Raw genomic sequence first — 25,049 nt, forward strand, 5'->3', positions numbered from 1 at the left:
GTGGTGTGTGTGTTTGTGCTGGTGTTCACGTGTTTGTATTGTGTGAGGTCATCTACCACGGCTGCCTGTCAGGGTCACTTCTCAAGGCCTGGCTGGTTTGGCAAGGCTTTCAGCTGAAGGCTAGACAACAGCCTGTGAAGGACAGAGGAGAGGACACTAACTGGTAGGGTCAGGGTGATGGGAAAACGATGAGAAAGGCAAAACTTGGAGTGGAAAACAGGACATCTAAGGGGTTTACAAGAGGGAGAAAGTACCAGAGAGAAGTGGAGTCACAAACAATGAAGAGGGGGGGCACCTGGGGGTATGATAGAGAGAGGACAGGAATGGAAAGAGGTGAAAAGGAACATATGGAGGGACAAATGAAAACACCAGGGAAAGAAAAAGGAGAAAGCAGGTTGTATTAAAAGTAAACTGAAACTGAACTACCAGAGCGAGCAGGAAACACAGGAGAAATCAGAGAAGTACAGGGAGACAGTTGGGAAAGCGGGTAATGAAGAGAAAGGGAATGAAAAGAAAAAAGAAGGTTAAGAACCCCCCCCCCCAATGTGTGTGGTAGAAGTAGTTAGCTCATACTATGTCATCCAGCAAGAATGAGCGATGGTCATTGGGTAAGGTACCTGCTTTTAGCATGGAGTATTAAAATGTGGCCAAGCACATATTTTCCATGAAGTGTACAAACGGAATTATATATAGCTTTTTTTTTTTTTTTTTTTTTAGCCATAGCCATCATAGCCATTTTGCATTTTTCTCTAGCACATGAACCAACAAAACAGTCATAGGGCTTGTCTATACAGGATTGTAGTGTCATGTATACTCTAGTACAGGGGTCGGCAAATAAGTTTGGACGTGGGCCAATTTTTTTTTTGGGGGGGGGGGTGAACCGCACGTGTGTTCTGCGTCCTGATTAATTAAGGGAGTACTGTACAAAATGCGTGTAATAAGGTGTATAAAAGTGTGTGGTTAGGGGTTTTACGGCCTTAAAACATGTATAATAATTGTAAAACTTACTTCGCGGATTTCGTTTACGCCCACTGCGTCTGTCATGAAACAGGCAACCTGCCCTAGCAACGTGCCGTAACTAATGTATACAGCAGCGCAGATCTGCCGCTGATGTGCATTCACATTCATATTTGATATTTGAGCCGACCTTGTTTGGTTTTGTTTTTTTCATTTAATGAAAAATATTTGTTCACGTTGTCCGTTACAAGAGGGACACAGGACACTTTTACTTTCCACAGGTTACAGCGCACGCACGTGCCAATTAGTGTTCCGACCTGTGCGTCAAGTAAAGAGGCTGCGAGGATGTTCTGGCTGCTGTTTTGTCACGTTACTTATCAGCTACTTTTCAATAAATGTTGTGAAATCTGTGAAATTGTTGTATTTTGACAGGAAACATGACGTTTAAAAGATATATTTAAAAATATATATTTTAAAATAAATCAACGTCATCTAGCGGGCCAGATATAATTGATGGCGGGCCAGTTTTGGCCCGCGGGCCGCTAATTGCCGACCCCTGCACTACACTTTAAACAAAAACTACTACTGCATACTTTGTATTACAGACTTCATTCAAATTGTACACAAGATCTTAAATTATAAACCTTGTACTCAACTTTAAAAAATCTTTCATCATATAAAATATAATATATATAATATCAAACACTAAAGTTGAGCATGTTTTTACTCCACAGCTGCGTTTACAATGGGTGTGTATTGCGCCTGCTAGAGTGAGTAACGTCAGCGTTACCGTTTCGGCGGTGTGAGCGTCAAAGCACCAGGTACCCCCTGCTACAGCCCCATTAACACCCATATTTAAAAGGAAGCATACAAACCCGTTTCCCTCCCCAACGCTAAAAATCCATTCTGTACCGGAGGTCACATAAAAAGATAATCTACACGATCAGTAAAGCCTCGTACTACTAGTGGTCAAATTGTTTCAGTGATAGTGGCCACAAATCACACCTGTGCCTAATTGCTCTGGCCTGACCCCGGTTACTCGGCAACCTCAAGCCTGCCTTTGACTAACTCTATTGAAGTCTCTGTGCTACTGCAGTGTTAGTAATAATGTATGGGCGTGACACTCTAGTTATCATTGTTACCTTTAGTCATATCTTCATTAAAGTTTATAGTTACAGTAATCACTTTTTATTGTGTCTGTCTCTCTATATATTTATCTATCTACCCCTGTCCCCTCTCCATCAACTCAACTGGTTATGGCAGATGGTTGCCCACCAATGAGCTGGCTCAAGGTTTTTGTCTGTTAAAACACACACACACCCCACAGAGACACACACACACACTTCTTACTGGTTTGTTCAGCTGTGTTGGGCTGTGACGAGGCAGCAGGTCTCTTGCGACCATTCCCATCTGAGGGCTCTTCAGATCCACAGAGCACTCCGTCTTCAGATCCACAGAGCGCTCTGTCATCAGTCACACAGCTCCGGCCTGCTTCCATTGTGCAGTTCTGTCCAAAAAGATTATTCAGAACCTCAACGTCCTCATGAAGAGCACTGACTTCTTCTGTCTGCTGGCTCTCAGTTCCAGTCTGTTCATCCCTCCGTTCCTCTGAGTGTGTCTCCATCACTCCTGCTGCTGCTTCCCCACCAGTATTCCCATTACAAATGGACTCCTCAGTGGTCCAGCCCTGTGCTACCCAGTATGAGTACTGCTCCCAGTAGTAGTAGTAGGTCTCTGCGGCATGTTTGTCCCAGACAGCCTTTGTGTCTGGGTCACCCCAAGGAGCAGTCACTGCTTCTGGATCTGTAGACAGCAGATCAGTCTCTGGATGTTTCTCCAGCCAGCTGCTCCACAGCAGAGCTTCACCCTGTTGAGCTTCAGGAAGAAAAGAGAAAAAATATTTGAATATCTGAGCTGTTGGTCTGTCCTGACTTCTTTCATATCACATGGGATCACATGACCCAGGCTTCTTAGGTCACTCAATGGTGAGCAAACGCTATCTGCTGATGAAGACTGACAGATGTAAATGAAAGCTCTGGAAAAAGCTTGTAAGTGGACCTGCTGCTGCAGCGTGTAGACATTTACATACAAGAGTGTCTGGGAGGATGAAAAGAATGCAGGAAATAAGATACGACATGTAGTTTTCTATCAGAATGAGTCAGCAGATTATTAGATTATGTTATTTCAGTGGTCTTTAAATGAGCTTTCAATTTTTATCGTTACGTCTACATACCATACCTGAAACATGTCTACAGATCTGATGTTCACTGGGTTTCACTGTCACTGTACAAGTATGTGTACTTCACTGTGCTCTTCATCTCCTTACCCCAGTAGGTTTCCCAGCCAGTATCCTGGATCCCTCCTGCTCCTTCCTCCGGTGGAGCAAACACTTCCTTCACCTCACCTTGGTTAAAAATCACAAGGCAGTGTCATTATGAAGAAAAGAGACCTTCTCCTCAACATCACATGCTTCTGATCTGACAGGAAGTACCACACTGGTAGTTTTCCACACAAGAAGAAAGTACACATATCTGTGTCTGCATTTAAATGTGTGTAGTGAGATACATGGATGAGAGTGTGTGTATACATTTGCAGTAAATATCTATGTTCAAGCATGCTTATTGTGTATGTTGACATACTTTTGTACGGGGGGGATGACAAAGCAGCCCATTTTATTCTTGCTTTCTCTTTACTTGAGAAGTGTGTTTGCATGTGCCTGAACAAAAACTACAAATAAAGTTCTGAATAGAAATCATTATCATCATTAAATTGTTCATTGTATTGCCTTTGTTGTCGACCTGTAGATCTTCATCTTCCTCCTCTTCATCTTCAGCTGGCTCTGCCCGGTACATGGCAGACTTCCTGTTGGACTTCCTCCCCTGTCACATGAGCAGAACTCAGGTTCACTCAGCTGCATTTTATTGGCCTTTACTTCCACGAAGATGAACTCACTCACTCACCTCTGTCCTCTGCTCAGATGAGCTGACAAAGGCCAGAGGCAGACCCATGCTGGCCATCAGCAGAGCCTCTTCGTCCAACACCTCCTCTTCCTCTTCCTCATCATCACCATCATCATCAGCTTCTGTGAGTTGATAGAAAGTTTATTTTGTATGGAATCATACAGTATTTTTACTACTGATTTCACCCTCTGTTAATGTGTGTGCGTGTGTGTGTTCTTCATGCGTCATTCAGTCAGTAACTTCCTAACCAGCTGGGGAAGTTTAAACAAAACCAGAACTGAACCTAAGGCCCAGTGTACTGTGACAAACACCACCAACCACCACCCGCTGTGCTCCATGAGATGCTGTGACATAATGTGACGTACTGTACCTTGGACAGCAGTGTCAAAGGAGAAGAGTCTGTTGTCAGAGCGGTACAGCTCTCGGTCCCTGCAGAGAAAACAAACAAACAGAAGAAGACGATGAAGAACAAGAACTCCATCACCCAGCATGCAGTGCCGCTGTCTGACTGAAAAGGAAGCGTGAGAAGAGAAGAGAGGCTCACTGTACAAAAGCTCTAGAGCAGCGGCAGTGCACCACCTCCTCCTCCTCCGCAGAGGAGTGTCTCCTGCTGAAGAAGATGTCCGCCAGCACCGTCACCCTGCTCCGCTCCAGCACCGTCACCCTGCTCCGCTCCAGCATCATAACGGAGCAGCACGAGCACACGGATACACGCGGGAACCTAACCGTTCACGAGCAGCATGGTTTCAGTTCAACACTCACGTTCAGGCACCGGTCTAGACTGTTCTCATACTTCCGGTCATGTATTTTCAGAATAAAAGAGTTATTTTTACGTGACTTTAAACTGCCTCGTTTTGTACAAAAAATAAACCAAAAAAAGCAGCAACAACTGATCAACAAAACTGCGAGTAACGTTCTTAGTACAGATGTACACTACCGGTCAAACGTTTTAGAACACCCTAATTTTTCCAGTTATTTATTGCAATTCAAGTCGTGCAAGCCCAATGAACAGCTTGAAATGGTACAAAGGTAAGTACTGAACAGCCAGAGGTTTAAAAAAAAAGGTTTGGTTACCCAGAACTGAAAAATAATGTACATTTCAGAATGATACAGAAAGGCCATTTTCAGGGAAGACAAAGTGGGTAAACAATGTAAAGCTGTTCTGCAGCAATGAAGGTTGAATCAGGCTTGAAAGCTGGTGCTACTAATTCCTACAGGTATTCCAACTTTTCTGGATTACTTATAACCCCCTCTGTCTGCATAAAAGCAGTGTTGGAACACACTGTGGTACCAGACCCTCATGAGCATCAGGTGAACAGTACCGTACTGCAGAAAGTAGTGTGTTGCTACAAAAATGGCAAGAAAAAGGCAATTAACAATGGACGAGAGACAGACCATCATAACACTTAAAAATGTAGGTCTTTCCTACAGAGGAATTGCAAAGAAATTCAAGGTGTCAGTGAATACAGTTTTCTTCACCATCAAAAGGCACTCAGAAACTGGGGGAAACTCTGACAGGAAGCGGTCTGACAGACCCAAAGCCACAACTGAATCAGAGGACAAGTTTCTGAGAGTTAACAGCTTGCGTGATAGGCGGCTCACAGGACAACAGCTTCAAGCACAGCTTAACAGTGGTCGTAGTAAGTCTCAGTTTCAACTGTGAAGAGAAGACTTGGAGCTGCAGGGTTGACAGGACGAGTTGCAGCAAGAAAGCCATTGCTAAGACGTCAGAATAAGACAAAGAGGCTCTCCTGGGCCATGAAACACTGCCACTGGACTACTGAAGACTGGAAGAAGGTATTATGGACTGATGAATCAAAATTTCAAATCTTCGGTTCATCATGCAGGATCTTTGTACGCCGTCGAGCAGGCGAGAGGATGGTTCCACAGTGTGTGACATCAACTGTCAAACATGGAGGAGGAAGTGTGATGGTCTGGGGCTGTTTTGCTGGATCCAGGGTCGGTGACTTGTACAGAGTGAGCGGCACCCTGAACCAAAACGGCTACCACAGCATTCTGCAGCGCCATGCAATACCCTCTGGTATGCGCCTAGTTGGTCAGAGGTTTATCCTACAGCAAGATAATGACCCAAAACACAAGTCCAAGCTATACCAAAACTACCTCAAGAAAAAAGAACAAGATGGTAAGCTTGAAAACATGGAGTGGCCAGCACAGTCTCCAGACTTAAACCCCATCGAGCTGGTTTGGGATGAACTGGACAGAAGAGTTAAAGCCAAGCAACCTACAAGTGCCACACATTTATGGGAACTTCTGCAACAGACCTGGGAAGAACTTTCTGAAGAATATTTGATTTCTATTGTAGAAAGAATGCCACGAGTGTGTTCAGCTGTTATATCTGCCAAAGGTGGCTACTTTGATGAGTCAAAAGTTTAGAATACATTTTGGTCTATAAATTGATTCTATTATTTCTTTTTCAACTCAAATTGCTTATTTGTTCTATCCTTTCATTTCAGAGTGCAATGACACAATAAACTGAATAATTTTTAGTAGAAAACTTGAAAAAGTGTGGTGTTCAAAACTTTTGACCGGTAGTGTAAATATCATCTATTATTAGGGAAAATCAAATAAAGGCATTGAATTGAGCTTATTTTAGTAGAACTTTTATATCTTGTTGTAACAAAACAACTGTTGCAGCTTCATTGTCAGTCCACTAACTTTTCTTTCTGCTGAGACTGGGCCGAGGATCCCAGAGGCAGCTTTTATTTTGAAGCTGGTGTATTTTAAACAGGAAGTGTCGTTTCTGCTGAGTGGAACTCAGCTACCGGTGCCGTGGTTTCCGGGGGACACTGAATCACCTTAACACCTAGCTGTGTGTTCCAGCCGAAGTGGTCCGGGTTGGGATCAGTGCATATAATATTTGTGAATATATAAACATACTGGGACGCTCACGTGACCTCCGATGGCTCTGCTCGCGCCTGTTGAAGGTAAACGCCTTTACGTTTGTTCTGCGTTAGAGGAACGTCCGGTGGCAGCATCTCTCTTCTGTCTCCGGTTTATCATCAGAGCAGTGCGGTAGGCTGAGGTCTAACGTTAGTGCTGACACTAAATGTAGCTTCACTTGGGTCATATGCAACATGACGTCAGCTGTCAGCTGGTTCGGGGCTGGTGGTCGTGGCTGTAAATGTAGATGCTCTGAGCTCACTGCTGATCTGATCTGTCAACGTGCCTGTGCTTCTTTCAAAGCTTCTACCGGAACAGCTGAAACGTTCATGTGCACAGTGACGGGTGGTGTTCTCCTCCTACAGGTCTGAGCTGTGTGTAGCAGCAGATGCTCTCCATGCAGTGCGATCTCTGCCCATCACTGATCCTGTCATCGGCTCGTTGAAGTGCAGCTCCAGCAGGATGTCAGACAGTGGGAACCAGTCCTGTCTGATGGGGGCAGAGGACACCTTCTCCCTCCTGGTATGAACATGTTATTAAGGCTTATTTGATCATATCATATAAAACATGCTGCTGATGGGAATGCGGATGATGATGATGATGGCGGTGGTGACATTTGTTGGAATCTGTATCAAACAAACATTTGTTTTGAATATTTTCTTCCATAATTCCAGGATTTGAAGGCAGCACCTCAGTACTTTATAATGTTTCGCTCAGTTTTGTTACACAGCTTGGATGTTGCACTCGGCCATATTTTGATTCTGATCACCATGCAGCTCTGTTGGTCATGAATAGCCAAAAACTGCTAAAAAATGACCCCAAACTGCTGTGTGCGTGTGTGTGTGTGTGTGTGTGTGTGTGTCACACTGCAGACGTTCATCTTCAGGTGAATGTAATGTGCAGTGACTTATTGTTTCTTTAAGAGCTGGCTGCACTGCTTCAAAGAGCCTGAAAATCGGTCTGTATTCAGAACTGAGATGATCAGTCATTTCATCTCTTAGTCGACTGAATTCATCACCAGCTGTTTTGATCATGTATCAACTACAAAAACACACGCCCTCTTTCTGGCAGTGTGACCGTCAGTTGCCCGAGCGGCCACACTAAATGCTTGTGACTTCATGTGAGCCCTTTGACTTGATATGTACAGTGCCTTGCAAAAGTATTCACCCCCTTGGCTTTTTACCTATTTCGTTACATTACAATTCAATGTTTTTGTAATCTGAATTGTATGTGATTGATCAGAACACAATAGTCTAAGTTGGTGAAGTGAAATGAGAAAATATATACTTTAAACTAGGGATGCACCGATGCATCGACTGAACATCGGTATCGGCTGATGTTTGCCTCCTTTACTGCCATCGGCAAATAAGGATGACATTCACCGCCAGTGGCCGATGATTATGTGGCATGTTTTTGTAGCCAAAACACGGGCACTTCAGAACCTTCTTCCTGCGACTCTCTGTTCAGCAGGCAGCAGTCTCACTCACTCTTTCACTCACACACACACACACACACCCATTACAGCTCTGGCTGACGTGCCCCCTAAACTCACAACAGACACTCCCGCTACCTTCAGCTCACTTCACGCATGCCGGGCATGCCCACCCTTAGCCTACAAAATAAAGTTTGAGAAATGTCTGCATGGAGCACAGCAGCTTACAGGTGTGCAGCTGACAGATGTGCTGCTTACAGTGACAGCTTCCTCATCGCTACCAGAGCCACCATCTGATCCTCCCTCACTCACGTCCTGAGTGTCCTGGACATATCCTATAATTTGTGATTTTCCTCTTTTCATTTCTAACCGGCCCGTTTCAGTTTATGCCCGTGCACCTCTGGTGTCTCCTCTCTGTCTCTCGCTCGCTCCAAATTCACATATACCGCTAAAAATAAATGTAATAGTATGAAAACATTACAAGTGAGAAAATGAAATGAAAACACTGGACACGGTGGTCTATAACTGTCGTTTATATGCAGATTGGCGTTCGAGGTATAAATGCTCAGAAATCAAGTTTGTTTAATTTGAATACGTTGTAAGTTTTAGAAGTCATCAAACACATATTTAGGAAAAGTCACAGACTGAGAGACATGTAGTTTTAATGTAAACAAAGTTAAACAAGGATCGCTACTTTGAAGATGTTAAACAACATGCACAAGCCATACTTGATGCTGCCTGTGCAGAGGATGGGACGCACGATGGGGAGAGCGCAGATCACCTACAGTGCAAGAGGCAGCGACCCGATGGAGCAGGGCACAGAGGGAATAAATAACAAAAAGATCAGCATCGGCCAAGTTGTTTTTTTAACATTGGTATCGGTATCGGCCCAGAACTTCACAATCAGTGCATCCCTACTTAAAACTATTTTTTAGAAATAAAAAACTGAAAATTGGCATGTGCATATGTACTCACCCCTTTGTTATGAAGCCCATGAAAAGCTCTGGTGCAACCAATTACCTTCAGAAGTCACATAATTAGTGAAATGATGTCCACCTGTGTGCAATCTAAGAGTCACATGATCTGTCAGTACATATACACACCTTTTTTGAAAGGCCCCAGAGGCTGCACCACTAACCGAACACTGCTATGAAGACCAAGGAACTCTCCAAACAAGTAAGGGACAATGTTGTTGAGAAGACCAAGTCAGGGTTAGGTTATAAAAAAATATCCAAATCTTTGATGGTCCCCAGGAGCACCATCAAATCTATCGTAACCACATGGAAATAACATGGCACAACAGCAAACCTGCCAAGAGACGGCTGCCCACCAAAACTCACGGACCGGGCAAGGAGGGCATTAATCAGAGGCAGCACAGAGACCTATGGTAACCCTGGAGGAGCTGCAGAGTTCCACAGCAGAGACCAGAGTATCTGTACATAGGGCGACAATAGGCCATATGTTCAATAGAGTTGGGCTTTATGGCAGAGTGGCCAGAAAAAAGCCATTACTTTCAGCAAAAAACAAAATGGCACGTTTTGAATTTTCGAAAAGGGAGACTCTCAAAATGTATGCAGGAAGGTGCTGTAAAATTGAACTTTTCGTCCATCAAAGAAAACACATCGCATCACCCAAAGAACACCATCCCCACAGTGAAACATGGTGATGGCAGCATCATGCTGTGGGGATGTTTTTCAGCCGCCGGGACTGGGAAACTGGTCAGAATTGAGGGAAAGATGGATGGTGCTAAATACAGGGATAGAGCAAAACCTGTACCACTCTGTGCGTGATTTGAGGCTGGGACGGAGGTTCACCTTCCAGCAGGACAATGACCCCAAACACACGGCTAAAGCAACACTTGAGTGGTTTAAGGGGAAACATGTAAATGTGTTGGAATGGCCTAGTCAAAGCCCAGACCTCAATCCAATAGAAAATCTGTGGTCAGACTTAAAGATTGCTGTTCACAAGTGCAAACCATCCAACTTGAAGGAGCTGGGAGGAATGGGCAAAAATCCCAGTGTAAGATGAGGCAAGCTCACAGAGACTTATCCAAAGTGACTTGGAGCTGTGATTGCCACAAAAGGTGGCTCTACAAAGTATTGACTTCAGGGGGGTGAATAGTTATGCACATTGAATTTTTCTGTTATTTTGTCCTATTTGTTGCTTCAGCTCTGATCATAACTTGGTTCACCTCAAACCCTGCTATGTGCCTCTGGTGTAGAGGAAGCCTACGACCACAAGGACTGTGAGGAGGTGGTCGGAGGAGGCTTATGGGGCACTGCAGGGCTGTTTTGAGGTGACTGACTGGCCTGCACTCTGTAAGCCCCACGGGGAGGACATTGATAAGCTCACAGAGTGCATCACTGGCTACATCAACTGCTGTGTGGACTGCAGTGTTCCAGCTCGAACTGTCACCTGTTACGCCAATAATAAACCTTGGATCACCAAGGACATTAAGGCCATCCTTAATGAAAAGAAGAGAGCGTTCAGAGATGGCAACCTTGATGTGGTGAGGAGAGTGCAGGGGGGTACTCAAATTTAAAATCAGGGAGGCTAAAGACAATTATGGGAGAAAGCTGGAGAATAAACTCCAGCCAAACAACATGGGGGATGTGTGGAGTGGCATGAGAACCATCACCGGGTTCCAGAAGACCGGCTAGAGGGACGTGTGGATCGAACTGAACCTATTTTTCAATAGGTTTGATAGTGTGCCCCCTACCCCTCTAGACTCTGCTGTTGGCTACCCAACAACTACTACCAATCTACCTCCCCTTACTCCCCCTCCTTACAGACCCCTTGTCTGCACCTCACCACCTCTATTAACTACAACCTACTCCACCCCTCCCCCCTGCTCTGCATCATGTCCGCCACAACCTAAGGACTTCACCCCTTCCCCAACTGTCACATCTACGGTGTCCTTTACACCTGACCTGGTGAGAAGACAACTGATGAGACTCCACCCCGGCAAGGCTGCAGGTCCTGACAGTGTTTTTCCAAGGGTGCTTAAAGCCTGTGCCCTTCAGCTGTGTGGAGTACTGAGTCAAGTCTTCAGCCTGAGCCTGCACCTGCAGAGGGTCCCGGTGTTGTGGAAGACGTCCTGCCTTGTTCCTATGCCAAAGATGCTGCGGCCCTCAGGACTACAGACCGGTAGCCTTGACGTCCCACATAATGAAGACCCTAGAGAGGCTTGTCCTGGAGCAGCTAAAATATATGTGTGTGTTTGTGTGTGTATGTATGTGTGTATGTATGTATGTATGTATGTATGTATGTATTAGGGCTGTCAATCGATTTAAAAAATTTTACTAATTAATCGCAAAAATTTCTGTAATTAATCACGATTAATTTATCAAGAAATGTATCAATAAATTAATTGCATTTTTCTGAGACTGAAGCTTATAATGAATATTTATTTATGTAAAATGATCAAATTAATGTAGAATAAACACAGAGAAAGTATATTTAAATTCATTCAAGTTATTGGCTTAAGGTGCACATATGCACAGTGCAAATAGAAAAAAGCCAGAATGAGGAAATATACTGACGAGTGGCACACTCCTGTAGTGTAGACTGGCGAGATCCTGTGGAGGTAATTTCAGCAGGGTGTTTTGCTTTAAGGTGATATGTTTGGAGGTAATTTCAGCAGGGTGTTTTGCTTTAAGGTGATATGTTAAAGCCTTCTGTGGAATTTAAATTCGGCTTTGCAAACTGTGCAAATTACCTTGTTTTTGTCCAACGAGCCGTCGGGCAACTTTTTAAAATGAAATGTTCCCCCTAAAAGTCCGTCCTTATCCATCTTTCCGCCATAGACTCTCCTTTAGTTAGGATAGATCATAGACATATATACATAGACGCCGCATTGAGCACGTTGGTCCGTTGCTGCGATACGTTAACCTGTCCGCCATGTTAGATGTGGCAGATCTGCCCATAAACTAATACAAGCAGGGCCGGTTTTAGCTATGGGCAATGTGGGCGACCGCCCAGGGCGCAGTCTCCGTGAGGGCTTTAAGTTAATGCCTCTTATACACCCATTCACACACACACTAATATATCTGAGAAACAAAGCTCTACTTTGCCACATCCAAAATGGCGGCGACATCGACGTATGATTCAGCACTCAAAAAGGTTATGGGCCAGCCACCACCGGAATTAAACAAAACCGCGTTAATTTATTTTAACGCGTTAATTGTTTAAAATGTGTGTGTATGTGTGTGTGTGTGTGTGTGTGTGTGTGTGTGTGTGTGTGTATATATATGTATATATATATATATATATATATATGTATGTATGTATGTATGTATGTATGTATGTATGTATGTATGTATGTATGTATGTATGTATGTGTGTGTGTGTGTGTGTGTGTGTGTATGTGTGTGTATGTATATGTATATATGTATATGTGTATGTGTGTATATATATGTATGTATATATATGTGTGTGTGTGTATATATATGTATGTATGTATGTGTGTGTGTGTGTGTGTGTATATGTATATGTATATATATGTATGTATATATTTTATCAAAATGTTGGATGGATTACTGTTGTCCAGGCTTACTTTTTCCAACTAAGAACCATATCCAGAGTCAAATCCATGCTCCTTCAGTCAGACCTTAAAGTCAGTGTAAAGGCAATTCCATGTTTTCTTTCAAACACAATAAATATGTTGGAGAATGGTTGCTGAAAACATGTGAAAAGACATTGAAAAATATATTACTGAAATGGGGAGTTAGAGGTTCAAACAATTTTTCACCAGTTTTCAGTCCAGATCTTTTGAGCGGTGCTAAAATGAGACTACATGACGCATTGAGGTGAGCACCCCTGCACCCTAGCGCAACGGTATAAAAGCCTTCAGCCGCAGCGTAGTCAGATCTGAGTTCACGTGGTCGGTAACGGTGCACATGTACAAGAGACACCTGCCGAGTGTGACCACCTGCTGGGTGCGCTGATTCCCCCCTTGCTTCATGAAAACACAGCAACAGAGCGATAACCGCAAAGTGACGACAGACAGTGTTTCACTGATATACATGACTCATGTACGTTAGGACAGAGAGAGAAACAGGTTAATTCAACTTGCCCAGAGTGGTTCAGAGGACCAACCCCCACAGTCCTGGAACTTTTAAAATTTTTAACACTATGTTTATTGTTTTTTTTTTTTTAAAGAAAGCATACAATCACAAGGACCGTAACATCATGAACATCCATCCTCCCCCCACTCTCAACAGCACAAACATTCAAATGAAGAAAAAAATACAAAGTAAAAACAAAAAGCACAAAACAAAAAGGAATAATAATAATATACAAAAAAAAAATCAATAGTGGTCCTGTTTATCTATTTATAGGAGGCATACTTCCACAAGTGCCCTTCGAATTTTAATCATTAATTTCAGTCTGATCACTCTCCAGGAACTGCATAAAAGTGTCCCATATCTCTGTGAACTTGTTTAGTTTCCCTTTGGCAACATAAGTTAATTTCTCTAGTGACAGACATGACGTCATTTCCCGTAACCACATTCCCTGTGTAGGGCTGTCCATACTTTCCCACATCAATGCAATCACTCTCCTAGCCTGAAGCAAGGATAGATCAATCATGGGGGCAATTTTGCGGCCCGGTACAAAGTGATCAGGATAAATACCTAATATATAGAGCATTGCCTCAAGTGGAATCACTGTATTACATCATTCCAAAATGACTGGATTTTTGGGCATTCCCACATGCAGTGCAACAGAATGCCAACACTATCATTACATTTTGTACAACTGTCAGAAATGTTGGGGTTGTAGTGATGTAGTTTTACCGGTGTCACATGAGTTCTGAATAGCCACTTATACAATATAAGTTTTAGTGCTGTGTTTATAGTATTTGTTTGTGCCTTTTTAAACAAGCATTTTTCCACTAATTTTCTGTAATATTTATTCCTAAGTCGTCTCTCCATGCATTGACTCTACAGTGGGAATTGTCCTTCGATTGTTGGATCGTAACATACCACAGTCGTGGTAAATATTTATTTTATTTAACTTTTATTTAACTAGGATAGCATTGAGATTAAAAACCTCTTTTTCAAGTTTTTTCAAGGGAGTCAGAGACAGGCAGCAGCACAAACTAAGAACAGGTCAAATTAAAACAGATACAAGACACACAGACAATATTACAACACATGGTAATCTAGAAAAATAATAAAAGTACAGTACAAGCCATAAATTCAACATCATCAGTTAAAACAACACCTCAATGATTCAGTCTCCAGGTCTTGGAATATGGATTTAAAAGCATTTAAAGAGATCCGATCTTTGAGTTTTAAAACATTCCAGTCAGAGGGTGCTGAGTATCCAAACACGCTCTTCCCTAGTTCAGTACGAACATTTGGTACAGATAAAATGTTAAAGTCCCCTGAATGCTGCGAATATTGTCAATTACAATTACAGTCCTTTCTTGAGGATAACTCTGTTCTTGAGAAGTTCCAATCTGGGTTCAGATCTCGTCACAGCACCGAGTCCGCACTGTTAAAGGTGCACAGTGATATTGCTCTGTCTGTGGATGCCAAGTGCCCTGTTGTCCTAGTGCTTCTTGACCTCACAGCAGCCTTTGACATGGTGGAGCATGCAGTCCTCTTGTCACGTCCAAGTAATTATGTTGGCATCCATGGCACTGCATTAAAGTTTTAAATGTCATACTTATCCAGTAGAACCTTCTCCGTTATGGTTGGTGACCTGTCCTCTTCCATTGCCCCTCTCTCCTGTGGAGTTCCACAAGGATCTATTCTTGGCCCTATACTCTTCTGATTGTACATGTTACCACTTTCAATTATAGCCAGACACAACCTTTCTTTTCACTGTTATGCAGACGATTTACAAATCTACCTACCAGTGAAGCCAAATAGTAATGGACAATGTTCGTTGTTTGATTGTATTACTGATATTAAGCAGTGGTTGGCCCAAAATTTTCTTAATTTAAACGATGACAAAACTGAATGTATTGTGTTTGGGGATACTGTGATGGCTGGCTTTGGCACCCTGTCTTTTAAGCTGAGTTCAACCGTCAGAAATCTGGGATTGACCTTTGACAGTCATCTGAGGTTTGACAAACAAATCAACAATGTTGTCAGGACTAGTTTTTTTTCAGTTGCATCTCCTCCTAATGAGCACATATGAAAGTGACAAATCGATTAAACTCAGGTTATTAAAAATCTGTTTTTTCTAACAGAGGAAGAATCAGCTGAGGGAGGCTTACTGCAACAACCTGTGGGATGGAGCCAGGAAGACTCTGGCTACTCTGTGGGATGGACATGGAGCCATATGGCATGGTAAGACACCACAGGCTTCATTTATTGAAGGTTTGTGGCATTGTGTTATATGTGGACCATTCAGAGCAGTTAAACAACTCCTGTCACCATAGAAAAAATAAAAAGGAGAAAGCTATATTTACATGTTTGTGCTATCGAGCTGTGAGCTTGTTAGAAGGTATAACTTAAAAAAACCCCATAAACACAAAAGTCTGTCTCTGACTTACTGACTTACTGGTGAGCGATGAACGGCATTGGTTTGTTGGGCGTTGGTGCTTCCCCAGTGGCCAGTGATCTTGTGAAAATGAAGAAGCATGAACAGTTTGAACTACGTTTACAGCTTGAGGCTTGAAGCTTTCGTTCATCCACAGATGGGACGTGAGCCACAAGCGTGCATTGAGGCTTTTACACTGAACACACTGTCTGCTGCAGTATTCTCCAAAATGCCCGAAAAAGCAACCAAATACAGAAAATTGTATGGGAGGCTAAGGAGGACTGTGAATACACTCAACATCACAAAAGTAAGCCCAGGGATTATGTGAAGCAAACCATGATCACTGCCCACGGCATCTTCTGACCACTCAACTAAACTAGCTGGATAAGCACCACTGCCTGCAGTGCATGGAGGGAGAACAGAGCCAGGATGAGAGCTGAGCTAACCGAGCTTTGACCCATTACTCAGCCTACTTCTGGTTAATGTCCAGTCATGTGACATTAAAATGGATGAAATGGTTCCAAGACAAGGTCCTGCATCAAGCTACTGCACTCGATTGTATAATGCTACTTTTAATATCAGCCTGCTATGCTGTCACGTTCATGCACGTAGCGCATACCTTCTTAAATGAGGGCTCTGTCTGCTCAGTAGCTTGTTGTCGACCAGTCATTATTGCAACCTGTTCCTATTAACTGTGAATTGTCCAAATAACAACCAGTTCCTAATCATATTAATTCATGATTAGTCCGTTTTGTGCAAAACAATGACACATGAGATGCCCCTTTTCTTGGGATCGTGCACAGAAACTGACGAGCAAACCAGAGTTAACAAAGACAGTTGGTCACCACCATGGAGGTACCCGTTATCTCTGCCTGGAGCTAACACAAAGAAAGCCTGCCTGTGTTGAACCTGCGTCATAGTTTACTTCTCAGTGTGTCTTGATGTAAGAGGAACAGATAATGAAAAGCATAAACTCCCAAACTTCATCAGTGTTTAATCAATCAAGTATTTAAAACTTTAACACATAGTATGAAAGTATTTTACTATAAAACCACAGCCATGACCTGCCGGCATCTCTCTACCTGTTTGTATGAGACTGCATACAGCAGGCTTTTTTCTAAAGTCCTCATAAATAGAGTAAAATATTAATTATCAAAGATTGAGTCTGTCTGTCTGTCTGTCTGTCTGTCTGTCTGTCTGTCTGTCTGTCTGTCTGTCTGTCTGTCTGTCTGTCTGTCTGTCTGTCTGTCTGTCCGTCCGTCTGTCCGTCCGTCCGTCCGTCCGTCCGTCCGTCCGTCCTCATGTGTACCAGGCTATGAGATCCATGGGATGGAGAAGATACCTAATGAAGGACCAGCATTGATTGTGTACTATCATGGAGCTATTCCCATCGACTACTATTACTTTCTGGCCAGTGTTATCATCCAGAAGGGACGGACCTGCCACTCAGTAGCTGACCACTTCCTCTTTAAGATCCCAGGTACTCACACTGTTTTGCACATACATCCATACATCCATCCATCTTAACTTCTTCTTAGCAAGTAGATTTTTGTCCTGAATTCTGAAAGCAGAGGACAAACACATCGCTCTTGACTAAATATAACAAGAGGCATAGATGAGAAGAGTTCACAACAAACTCATTCAGAATGTTCTCTACTTACAGTTGTCCTGTTCAACATGAGCCTCCTAAATTTGGGTTGACTATCTTTGACTCACGTTCAGTAAATATTGTGAAACCGGAGAGAAAGAATGCAGCTCCAATGCCAGGATCAGACATGATATCAGTCAGATATAACCCAACACACGTGAGGAATAAAAATGAGCATTGGATTTGGGAAGATAAACAAAGAAAGAGACAACTAACCTGATACACTTTTTGACAACATTTATGACATATTGGTGACGTTAACCAATGAGAGCACAGAGTGCCCAAGGTCATTACGCTGTATGTATGACACATACTGTATGTGCTGCTCACTGGGAGATGATGGAGAGTCCACCTTCACTATGAATGACTGACTATGAATGCTTCTAGCTTCACTGTCATTCAGAGAACCCCAGATACATAGACAACCATTTCCTGTTCCTGCTGATCTGACACAATGAAAATCTTAAACGACTGATTCTAGCGTTAGCCCTTTAAAAATAAACGTGTGATATGAATTGTTGGAGCTAACCTTCAGTACTTTTTAAAACATTTTCAAATCCATGAAACACATCTGGGTATGTAGGTCATTTTAACTCACTAACTTCATCATATGTCTTGTCTCTTAGCCTTGACTCTTTCTTATTCTGCTGTGTCCTCACTCTATCATCTCGTCTGTTCTTTCCAGGTTTTAAGTTACTGTTGGAGGTGTTCAGTGTGATCCACGGTCCTCAGGAGGAGTGTGTGCGGGCTCTGAGGAATGGTCACCTGCTGGGGATTTCTCCAGGAGGAGTGCGGGAGGCTCTGTTCAGTGATGAGACCTACCCTCTTCTCTGGGGCAAACGCAAAGGCTTTGCCCAGGTTGCCATCGATTCTCAAGTGGTGTGTCATCGTTCCCAAAATCTGCTGCCTTGTTAGTCAGTGTTAGTGTTAATGTTACATTATACACGTGCTTACTGGTTCCTGTAATTGAACCCATGAAAGTGTCCGAGGTGACTGGGTAACATGTCTCTCTTTTTTCAGCCAGTAATTCCAATGTTTACTCAAAATGTGCGAGAAGGCTTCAGATCTCTGGGAACACTAAGTAAGTGAAATCACAATGATGGACGGACACCCACACACACACACACACACAGCACAGTTCATTTCATACACACAGTAGAATGAATCATCATAAGCCGTCAACCTGTCTCTTAGACTCCATCCCAACCAGGCTGCTCAAGGATGTTTTACCTCTAGTTAGTCCTTCTTTATTGGATATGATTAATCTGTCTTTATTATCAGGATATGTACCACAGTCCTTTATAGTAGCTGTAATTAAACCTCTTCTTAAAAAGCCCACTCTAGACCCAGAGGTCTTAGCCAACTACAGACCGATATCAAACCTTCCCTTGTCTAAGATACTTGAGAAAGCTGTAGCTAATCAGCTGTGTGATTTTCTCCATAACAATAGTCTATTTGAGGATTTTCAGTCAGGATTTAGAGTGCATCATAGCACAGAGACCACATTAGTCAAAGTTACAAATGACCTCCTAATGGCATCAGACAAAGGACTCATCTCTGTACTTGTCCTGTTAGATCTTAGTGCTGCATTTGACACCATTGACCATCAAATTCTTTTACAGAGACTGGAACATCAAATTGGCATCAAAGGAACCGCCCTAAGCTGGTTTAAGTCGTATTTCTTAGATCGATCTCAGTTTGTTCACGTCAATGATGAATCCTCCATGCATACCAAAGTTTGTCATGGAGTCCCACAAGGTTCTGTACTAGGACCACTTCTATTTAGTTTATATATGCTTCCTTTAGGGAACATTATTAGGAATCACTCTATCAATTTTCATTGTTATGCTGACGACACCCAATTATATTTATCGATCAAGCCTGATGCAACCAATCAGTTAACTAAACTCCAAGCATGCCTTAAGGATATAAAAAGTTGGATGACCTACAATTTTTTGATGTTAAATTCAGACAAAACTGAAGTTCTTGTAATTGGACCCAAACACCTCAGAAACTCTCTTTCTAGAGACTTAGTTACTTTAGATGGGATCACCTTGGCCTCCAGCTCCACCGTAAAGAATCTTGGAGTTGTTTTTGATCAGGATCTGTCCTTTAATGTCCACATAAACCAAATTTCGAGGACTGCATTCTTTCAGTTACGTAACATTGTCAAAATCAGACGCATTGTATCTCAAGCGGATGCAGAAAAACTAGTCCACGCATTTGTTACTTCTAGGCTGGACTTTTGTAACTCTTTGTTATCAGACTGCTCTAATAAGTCTCTTAGAACTTTGCAGTTAATTCAGAATGCTGCTGCACGTGTTCTGACAGGAACCAAGATCAGAGATCACATCTCTCCCATTTTGGCTTCCTTGCATTGGCTACCTATTAAATCTAGAATAAAATTTAAAATTCTTCTCCTTACTTACAAAGCTCTTCATGGTCAGGCACCATCATATCTAAAAGAGCTCATAGTACCCTACTTCCTCCTTCTAGTACACTGCACTCTCAGGGTTGTGCCTAGTCAGGCATGGTATTGGTTGAAGATGCAGTAACATCTCCCTTCACTGAAAACTATCTCTCTTTCTCTCTCTCTCCTGCTGCTGTGCATCTGTGTCTCTATCTCTATCACAGGTTCCACTGCTACTGTAATCATTTTATCATTCATTGTAATTCATTGTCATTTTATCATTCATTGTAATTCATTGTCATTTTATCATTCATTGTAATTGTACAGTATGTTTGTGTTGATTTGTCCTGTACACGTGACATCCATTGCACGTCTGTCCGTCCTGGGAGAGGGATCCCTCCTCTGTGGCTCTTCCTGAGGTTTCTTCCACATTTTTTCCCTGTTAAAGGTTTTTTGTGGGCAAGTTTTTCCTCACTGGAACCGAGGGTCTAAGGACAGAGGGTGTCACTCCCTGTACAGATTGTAAAGACCTCAGAGGCAAAATGTGTTCTCTCTCTCTCTCTCTCTGCAGGGTTTTTCCGCTGGGTCTATGAGAGGTTCCGTCTCCCTGCAGCTCCTGTTTATGGAGGATTTCCTGTGAAGTTCCGAACCTTCCTTGGTGATCCCATCCCGTATGACCCCAACATAAGTGCTGCAGAGCTGGCAGAAAAGGTGAGTGAGCAAAAGCTAATTCATTGTCATTTTGTCAGTCATTGTAATTGTACAGTATGTTTGTGTTGATTTGTTCTGTACACGTGACATCCATTGCACGTCTGTCCGTCCTGGGAGAGGGATCCCTCCTCTGTGGCTCTTCCTGAGGTTTCTTCCACATTTTTTCCCTGTTAAAGGTTTTTTGTGGGCAAGTTTTTCCTCACTTGAACCGAGGGTCTAAGGACAGAGGGTGTCACTCCCTGTACAGATTGTAAAGCCCTCCGAGGCAAATGTACTTTGTGACTTTGGGCTATACAAATAAAATTGAAAAGCTGAGGAAATGTTTGCCTAAGGTGAAAAATGAACTACTGTTACTGTTTTTAGTTGTTTAATTATATACAGTCCCTGACAAAAGTCTTGTTGCTTGGGTACAAGTTGACCTTAAGTGCCCCATAAATATATTTCTAATCAATTTTTTTTTTTTTACAAGAAATGGCTAATTTCAATCCCAACAGCTTTTGAAATAATGTTTTGGTACCAAACGACTGAACTGAAAAGCATTCTAACATTCACAGCTTGGTAAAGCCCACTGAGTCAGTTTTTGCAAAGACAAAAGTCTTGTCGCTTTGTCATATGATGCACCCAGTCCTAGATTACAGCCTCACCTGTGATCAATAAGTGATCAGTCAGTTAGTGGGTGTGTATTAAAAGAACCCCAGCACACCAGACCTTCACATCAACTGCAACTTGACCTCTGACAACATGCCTAAGATTCACCCTGAGGCCAAAGCGTTGATTATCAAGAGGCTGAAGACCAGATCCACTGCTGAGATGGCTGACATCTTCAATGTGTCTCAGCGTCAAGTACAAAGAATAAGAAAAAGATTTGAAAAGACTGGAGATGTTTTTGACAAGCCCAGGTCCGGCAGACCCCGCAAGACAACTGCTCAGGAGGACCGTTTGTTGGCTGGCAGAGCTCCACCAGGCCTGGTCACCTCAAGTCCCCGTGTCAACCAGAATAGTTTGTTGAATTCTGTCTCGAAACAGCCTTATGGTCAAATCAGTTCCCAGAAACCAGCACTAAACAAAAGGCAATTAAAAAAATGTGTGACATTTGCCAAGGCCCACAGCCTGCTAAAAGGATAGACGCTGGAAAAGTAGCAGAAGGTGGATTTTTCAGATGAATCTTTAGTTTAATTACATCACAGCCCCTGCAAATATTGCAGACCTAGTAGAGCCCGCATGGACCCGAGATTCACCCAGAAAACAGTTAAGTTTGGTGGCGGAAAAATCATGGTCTGGGGTTACATCCAGTATGTGAGAGATTTGCAGGGTAGAAGGCAATATCAATAGCCTAAAATATCAAGAAGTATTAGCTACCTCTTACATTCCCAACCATAAAAGGGGTCAAATTTTGCAGCAGGATGGTGCTCCATCGCATACTTCCATCTCTACATCAAAGTTCCTCAAGGCGACGAAGATCAAGGTGCTTCAGGACCGGCCAGCCCAGTCACCAGACATGAACATCATTGAGCATGTCTGGGGTAGAATGAAAGAGGAAGCATAGAAGACAAAACCAAAGAATCTTGATGAACTCTGGGAGGCATGTAAGACTGCTTTCTTTGCTATTCCTGATGACTTCATCAATAAATTGTATGAATCACTGCCGAACCGCATGGATGCAGTCCTTCAAGCTCATGGAAGTCATACAAGATATTAAATATGGATCTCACAGCACCACTACTTAATTCACTGATGTTATGCAACATATTTTTGTATTTGAAGTACATTATTTGTTCGATTTTCACATTATTCTCTGTAGGTGACAAAACTTTTGTCTTGCCAAAATCTGACCTTTCTGTGTTCATTGAATAATATATCTTTCTTCTGTGAAGCAAATTTATTTTAGTACATTAAACATAATTTGGGAGGGTTTTAGCTTTCATATGAGCCATTTCTAAAACCAATGGATTAATTAAAAGTCACATTATAAGCTGTTGTTTCTACAAAATGGATAAGTGACAAGACTTTTGTCAGGGACTGTATTCCATTTCAGCCATATTCTGTAAATAGAGCCACTAAATCTGTAAATACAAAGTCTGACACGTGTCATGGAGAGAATTCTATTGTCATCACTCCGATTGTGATGAATTCTGAGAGGCATCTGTCCTGCTGGACGTTTGCAGTAATGTGAGCTGTTCCACCAGACATTCATATACATATTCATTTTTGCTTTGCAGGTGCAGCAGGCAGTCCAGTCTCTGATAGACCAGCACCAGCGGATCCCAGGGAACATCTTGAGAGCCCTGTTGGAGAGATTTCACACCAAACACAAAGACCAGTAACATCCGCAGCACCACAGCAGAACAGAGACAAAGTGTGTGACGCGTCACGTTGGCTCAGACGGCTGCAGTGTGCACAGGTTCAGTGGGCTCACACGGTGGAATATTTGCACACACAATCCCACACAGCCCCAAACACCACTGACTGCAGCTGCTGAGGTTCCTTTGACATGCATGTTTTTTGTACTGTGTATTTTGATGTCCTGTTTTTGTGTTATTGGACGTGACAAACAGCAGACCTCAGAAACCTTAAATGAAGATAATTATTTTTCCAACATACATTGTTTTTATTTCTTGTTTTCTGATATCTTTAGTCTTGATGGATGAGCACTTGGACTGGATGTACTACAGATGAATAGGGATGATTAATTGTGTTGTTTTTGTTTTTTGATAGAAGCAGTTAAAGAGTGACGGAAAAGGAGTACATGCTCTATCAGGGCCCTGGATTGACGTGACAGATGCTTGTAATGATACACTGTAAGAGCATGTTGAGTTTGCACATCTTTAGTTTCACTTGACTTGTAGCAGAGAGGGAAACACACTAACTTCTGGGAATAGATGGAGTCTCATGGAGCAGAGCAGACAGAGCTGAACCCAGTGGTTCAGGTTTGGCCCACTTTAAAAAGCTTTCTGGTTTTGACTTGTCATGATGAGTTTCATGTGACGAACATAAAAATGTTTTATTGTCAAGATTACACAGCGTTCAGGACTAGACAGACCTGGATAGCTGACTCTAATTAATCACTGAACCTGTGAAATGTGTTTGTCTGAAGCACTTGTAGTCTCAAACGTCAGAAATGTCCACAAAAGAAATAACGTTTATTATCCATGAAACATCTGCTGTCACCTGAAAGCTTATGAAATGTCGCCATACCGTAACATTTTGGTGTTGTTCTGTAGTGGTGAACAACAGAAACCATGTTGTTCTGAAACCATTGGCTAATCAACACAATCAAAACAAATCAATAATTGAACTTTGAGGATGTGCTGCTCTCCTCTGTTTTATATCATTGTAAAGTCGACATGACTGTTGGTCAGACCAAACATTTGAAGCTGTTGCGTTGTTCCTCTGATGAATTTCTCATGTGCATTTTACAATATTTTTGAGGTGCTGTCCTTCTGGCCTCGAGATACGATTTTTAAGATAAATTTCCTTTTTGAAATGTCCTTGTTTCCTTTAAACCTTTATCACTCTGAACTATTGAGTCCTTTTTTAAATTGTACTGTTTGGTTGTTGTATCCTGATATTCACTAACATCCTCATTCATACTTATGTGTATATTAATAATGATGGACTATGATCATTTTGTTTGCTTCCTTGATAAGTGCTTTTTTAACAGTGTTGTAAACTAATCATTTGTACAGACTGTAGTGTTGAAATGAATTGTGTGCATATGAGTATGAGGTTGTAAATGTTGTGATAAATGAAATCAAAGTATCACTGCCAACTCCGACGTGTTTGTTTTTAAAGACCACGTGTTCTTTGAGGGACGGCTAACTGGATGCTTTCTGTGAATTGGTTTCTCTTTACCTTTATGTTGTTGGTTTTGAGATGCTCTAATATGTATTTTAAAATTGTGTCAATATAACTCAGTGTTGCACTTTGAAATATTGAGATCCACTTCAACTTGCTAATAAATCTATTTTATTAATATGTTCCATGTGATTTTCTTTTTCTTGTTTCATCATGATATGCACCCTGACAAACAACTGTACATGTGAATTATTAATCTTCTTGCATGGATTACTTGCTGGTGAGTATATTTTGTTCATCCACATTCTTATAAGGGCTCCAAAATCTGAGAAATAAGACAAGCAGTGTCAAGACATTTACATTACATTTTGGTCATTTAGCAGACGCTTTTATTCAAAGCGACTTACAGAGAAGGGAACAATCAAGGTATAGTGCCATAAGAAGCGTTAGTTAGCATTAGTGCAACAGTTAGTGCTATGACAGTGCTATGACACTTCTTAAAGGGGTAGATTTGTCATGTCCAGTTGTAGGTAGTGCTAGGAGAGGAGGTCCTCTCTGAAGAGCAGGAGGTCTTCAGGAGGTTTTTTAAAGGTAGAGAGGGACGCTCCTCCTCTGGCAGGAACTGGTAGTGCGTTCCACCCACAGGTGCATACACCTTATTGCTCGATCTTTGGGAGGTCTCTCTGCCAGCCAACAACTCCCCACCACAATTGGTTTCTTTTTTTATTACTTTTACTACTA

The 25,049-nt window shown here is 42.3% G+C and overlaps 2 protein-coding genes across 2 annotated transcripts in view; one reads left to right on the top strand and one right to left on the bottom strand.

Moving 5' to 3' along the window:
• The window catches only part of tgs1 (trimethylguanosine synthase 1), a 20,193-nt gene extending 15,479 nt beyond the window's left edge, over window positions 1–4,714 (bottom strand). Inside the window, exons 1-6 of the mRNA XM_027275411.1 lie at window positions 4,462–4,714; window positions 4,288–4,346; window positions 3,918–4,039; window positions 3,743–3,836; window positions 3,284–3,361; window positions 2,308–2,832 (exon numbers count right to left, since the gene is read on the bottom strand). Coding sequence (XP_027131212.1) covers window positions 2,308–2,832; window positions 3,284–3,361; window positions 3,743–3,836; window positions 3,918–4,039; window positions 4,288–4,346; window positions 4,462–4,601 — 1,018 coding nt within the window. The 5' untranslated portion in view covers window positions 4,602–4,714. The remainder of the gene's footprint in view (window positions 1–2,307; window positions 2,833–3,283; window positions 3,362–3,742; window positions 3,837–3,917; window positions 4,040–4,287; window positions 4,347–4,461) is intronic.
• Window positions 4,715–15,451: 10,737 nt separating this feature from the next.
• Window positions 15,452–24,319, top strand: tmem68 (transmembrane protein 68). Its single transcript, XM_019262689.2, has 7 exons — window positions 15,452–15,551; window positions 17,057–17,224; window positions 18,078–18,271; window positions 18,413–18,473; window positions 20,374–20,513; window positions 22,733–22,914; window positions 23,229–24,319. Exons 2-6 carry the CDS (start codon window positions 17,074–17,076, stop codon window positions 22,835–22,837), a joined length of 651 nt encoding a protein of 216 aa, XP_019118234.1. The 5' UTR covers window positions 15,452–15,551; window positions 17,057–17,073; the 3' UTR covers window positions 22,838–22,914; window positions 23,229–24,319.
• Window positions 24,320–25,049: the final 730 nt, after the last annotated feature.

This window comes from Larimichthys crocea, unplaced genomic scaffold (genome assembly GCF_000972845.2).
Source record: "Larimichthys crocea isolate SSNF unplaced genomic scaffold, L_crocea_2.0 scaffold123, whole genome shotgun sequence".
NCBI lineage: Eukaryota > Metazoa > Chordata > Actinopteri > Sciaenidae > Larimichthys > Larimichthys crocea.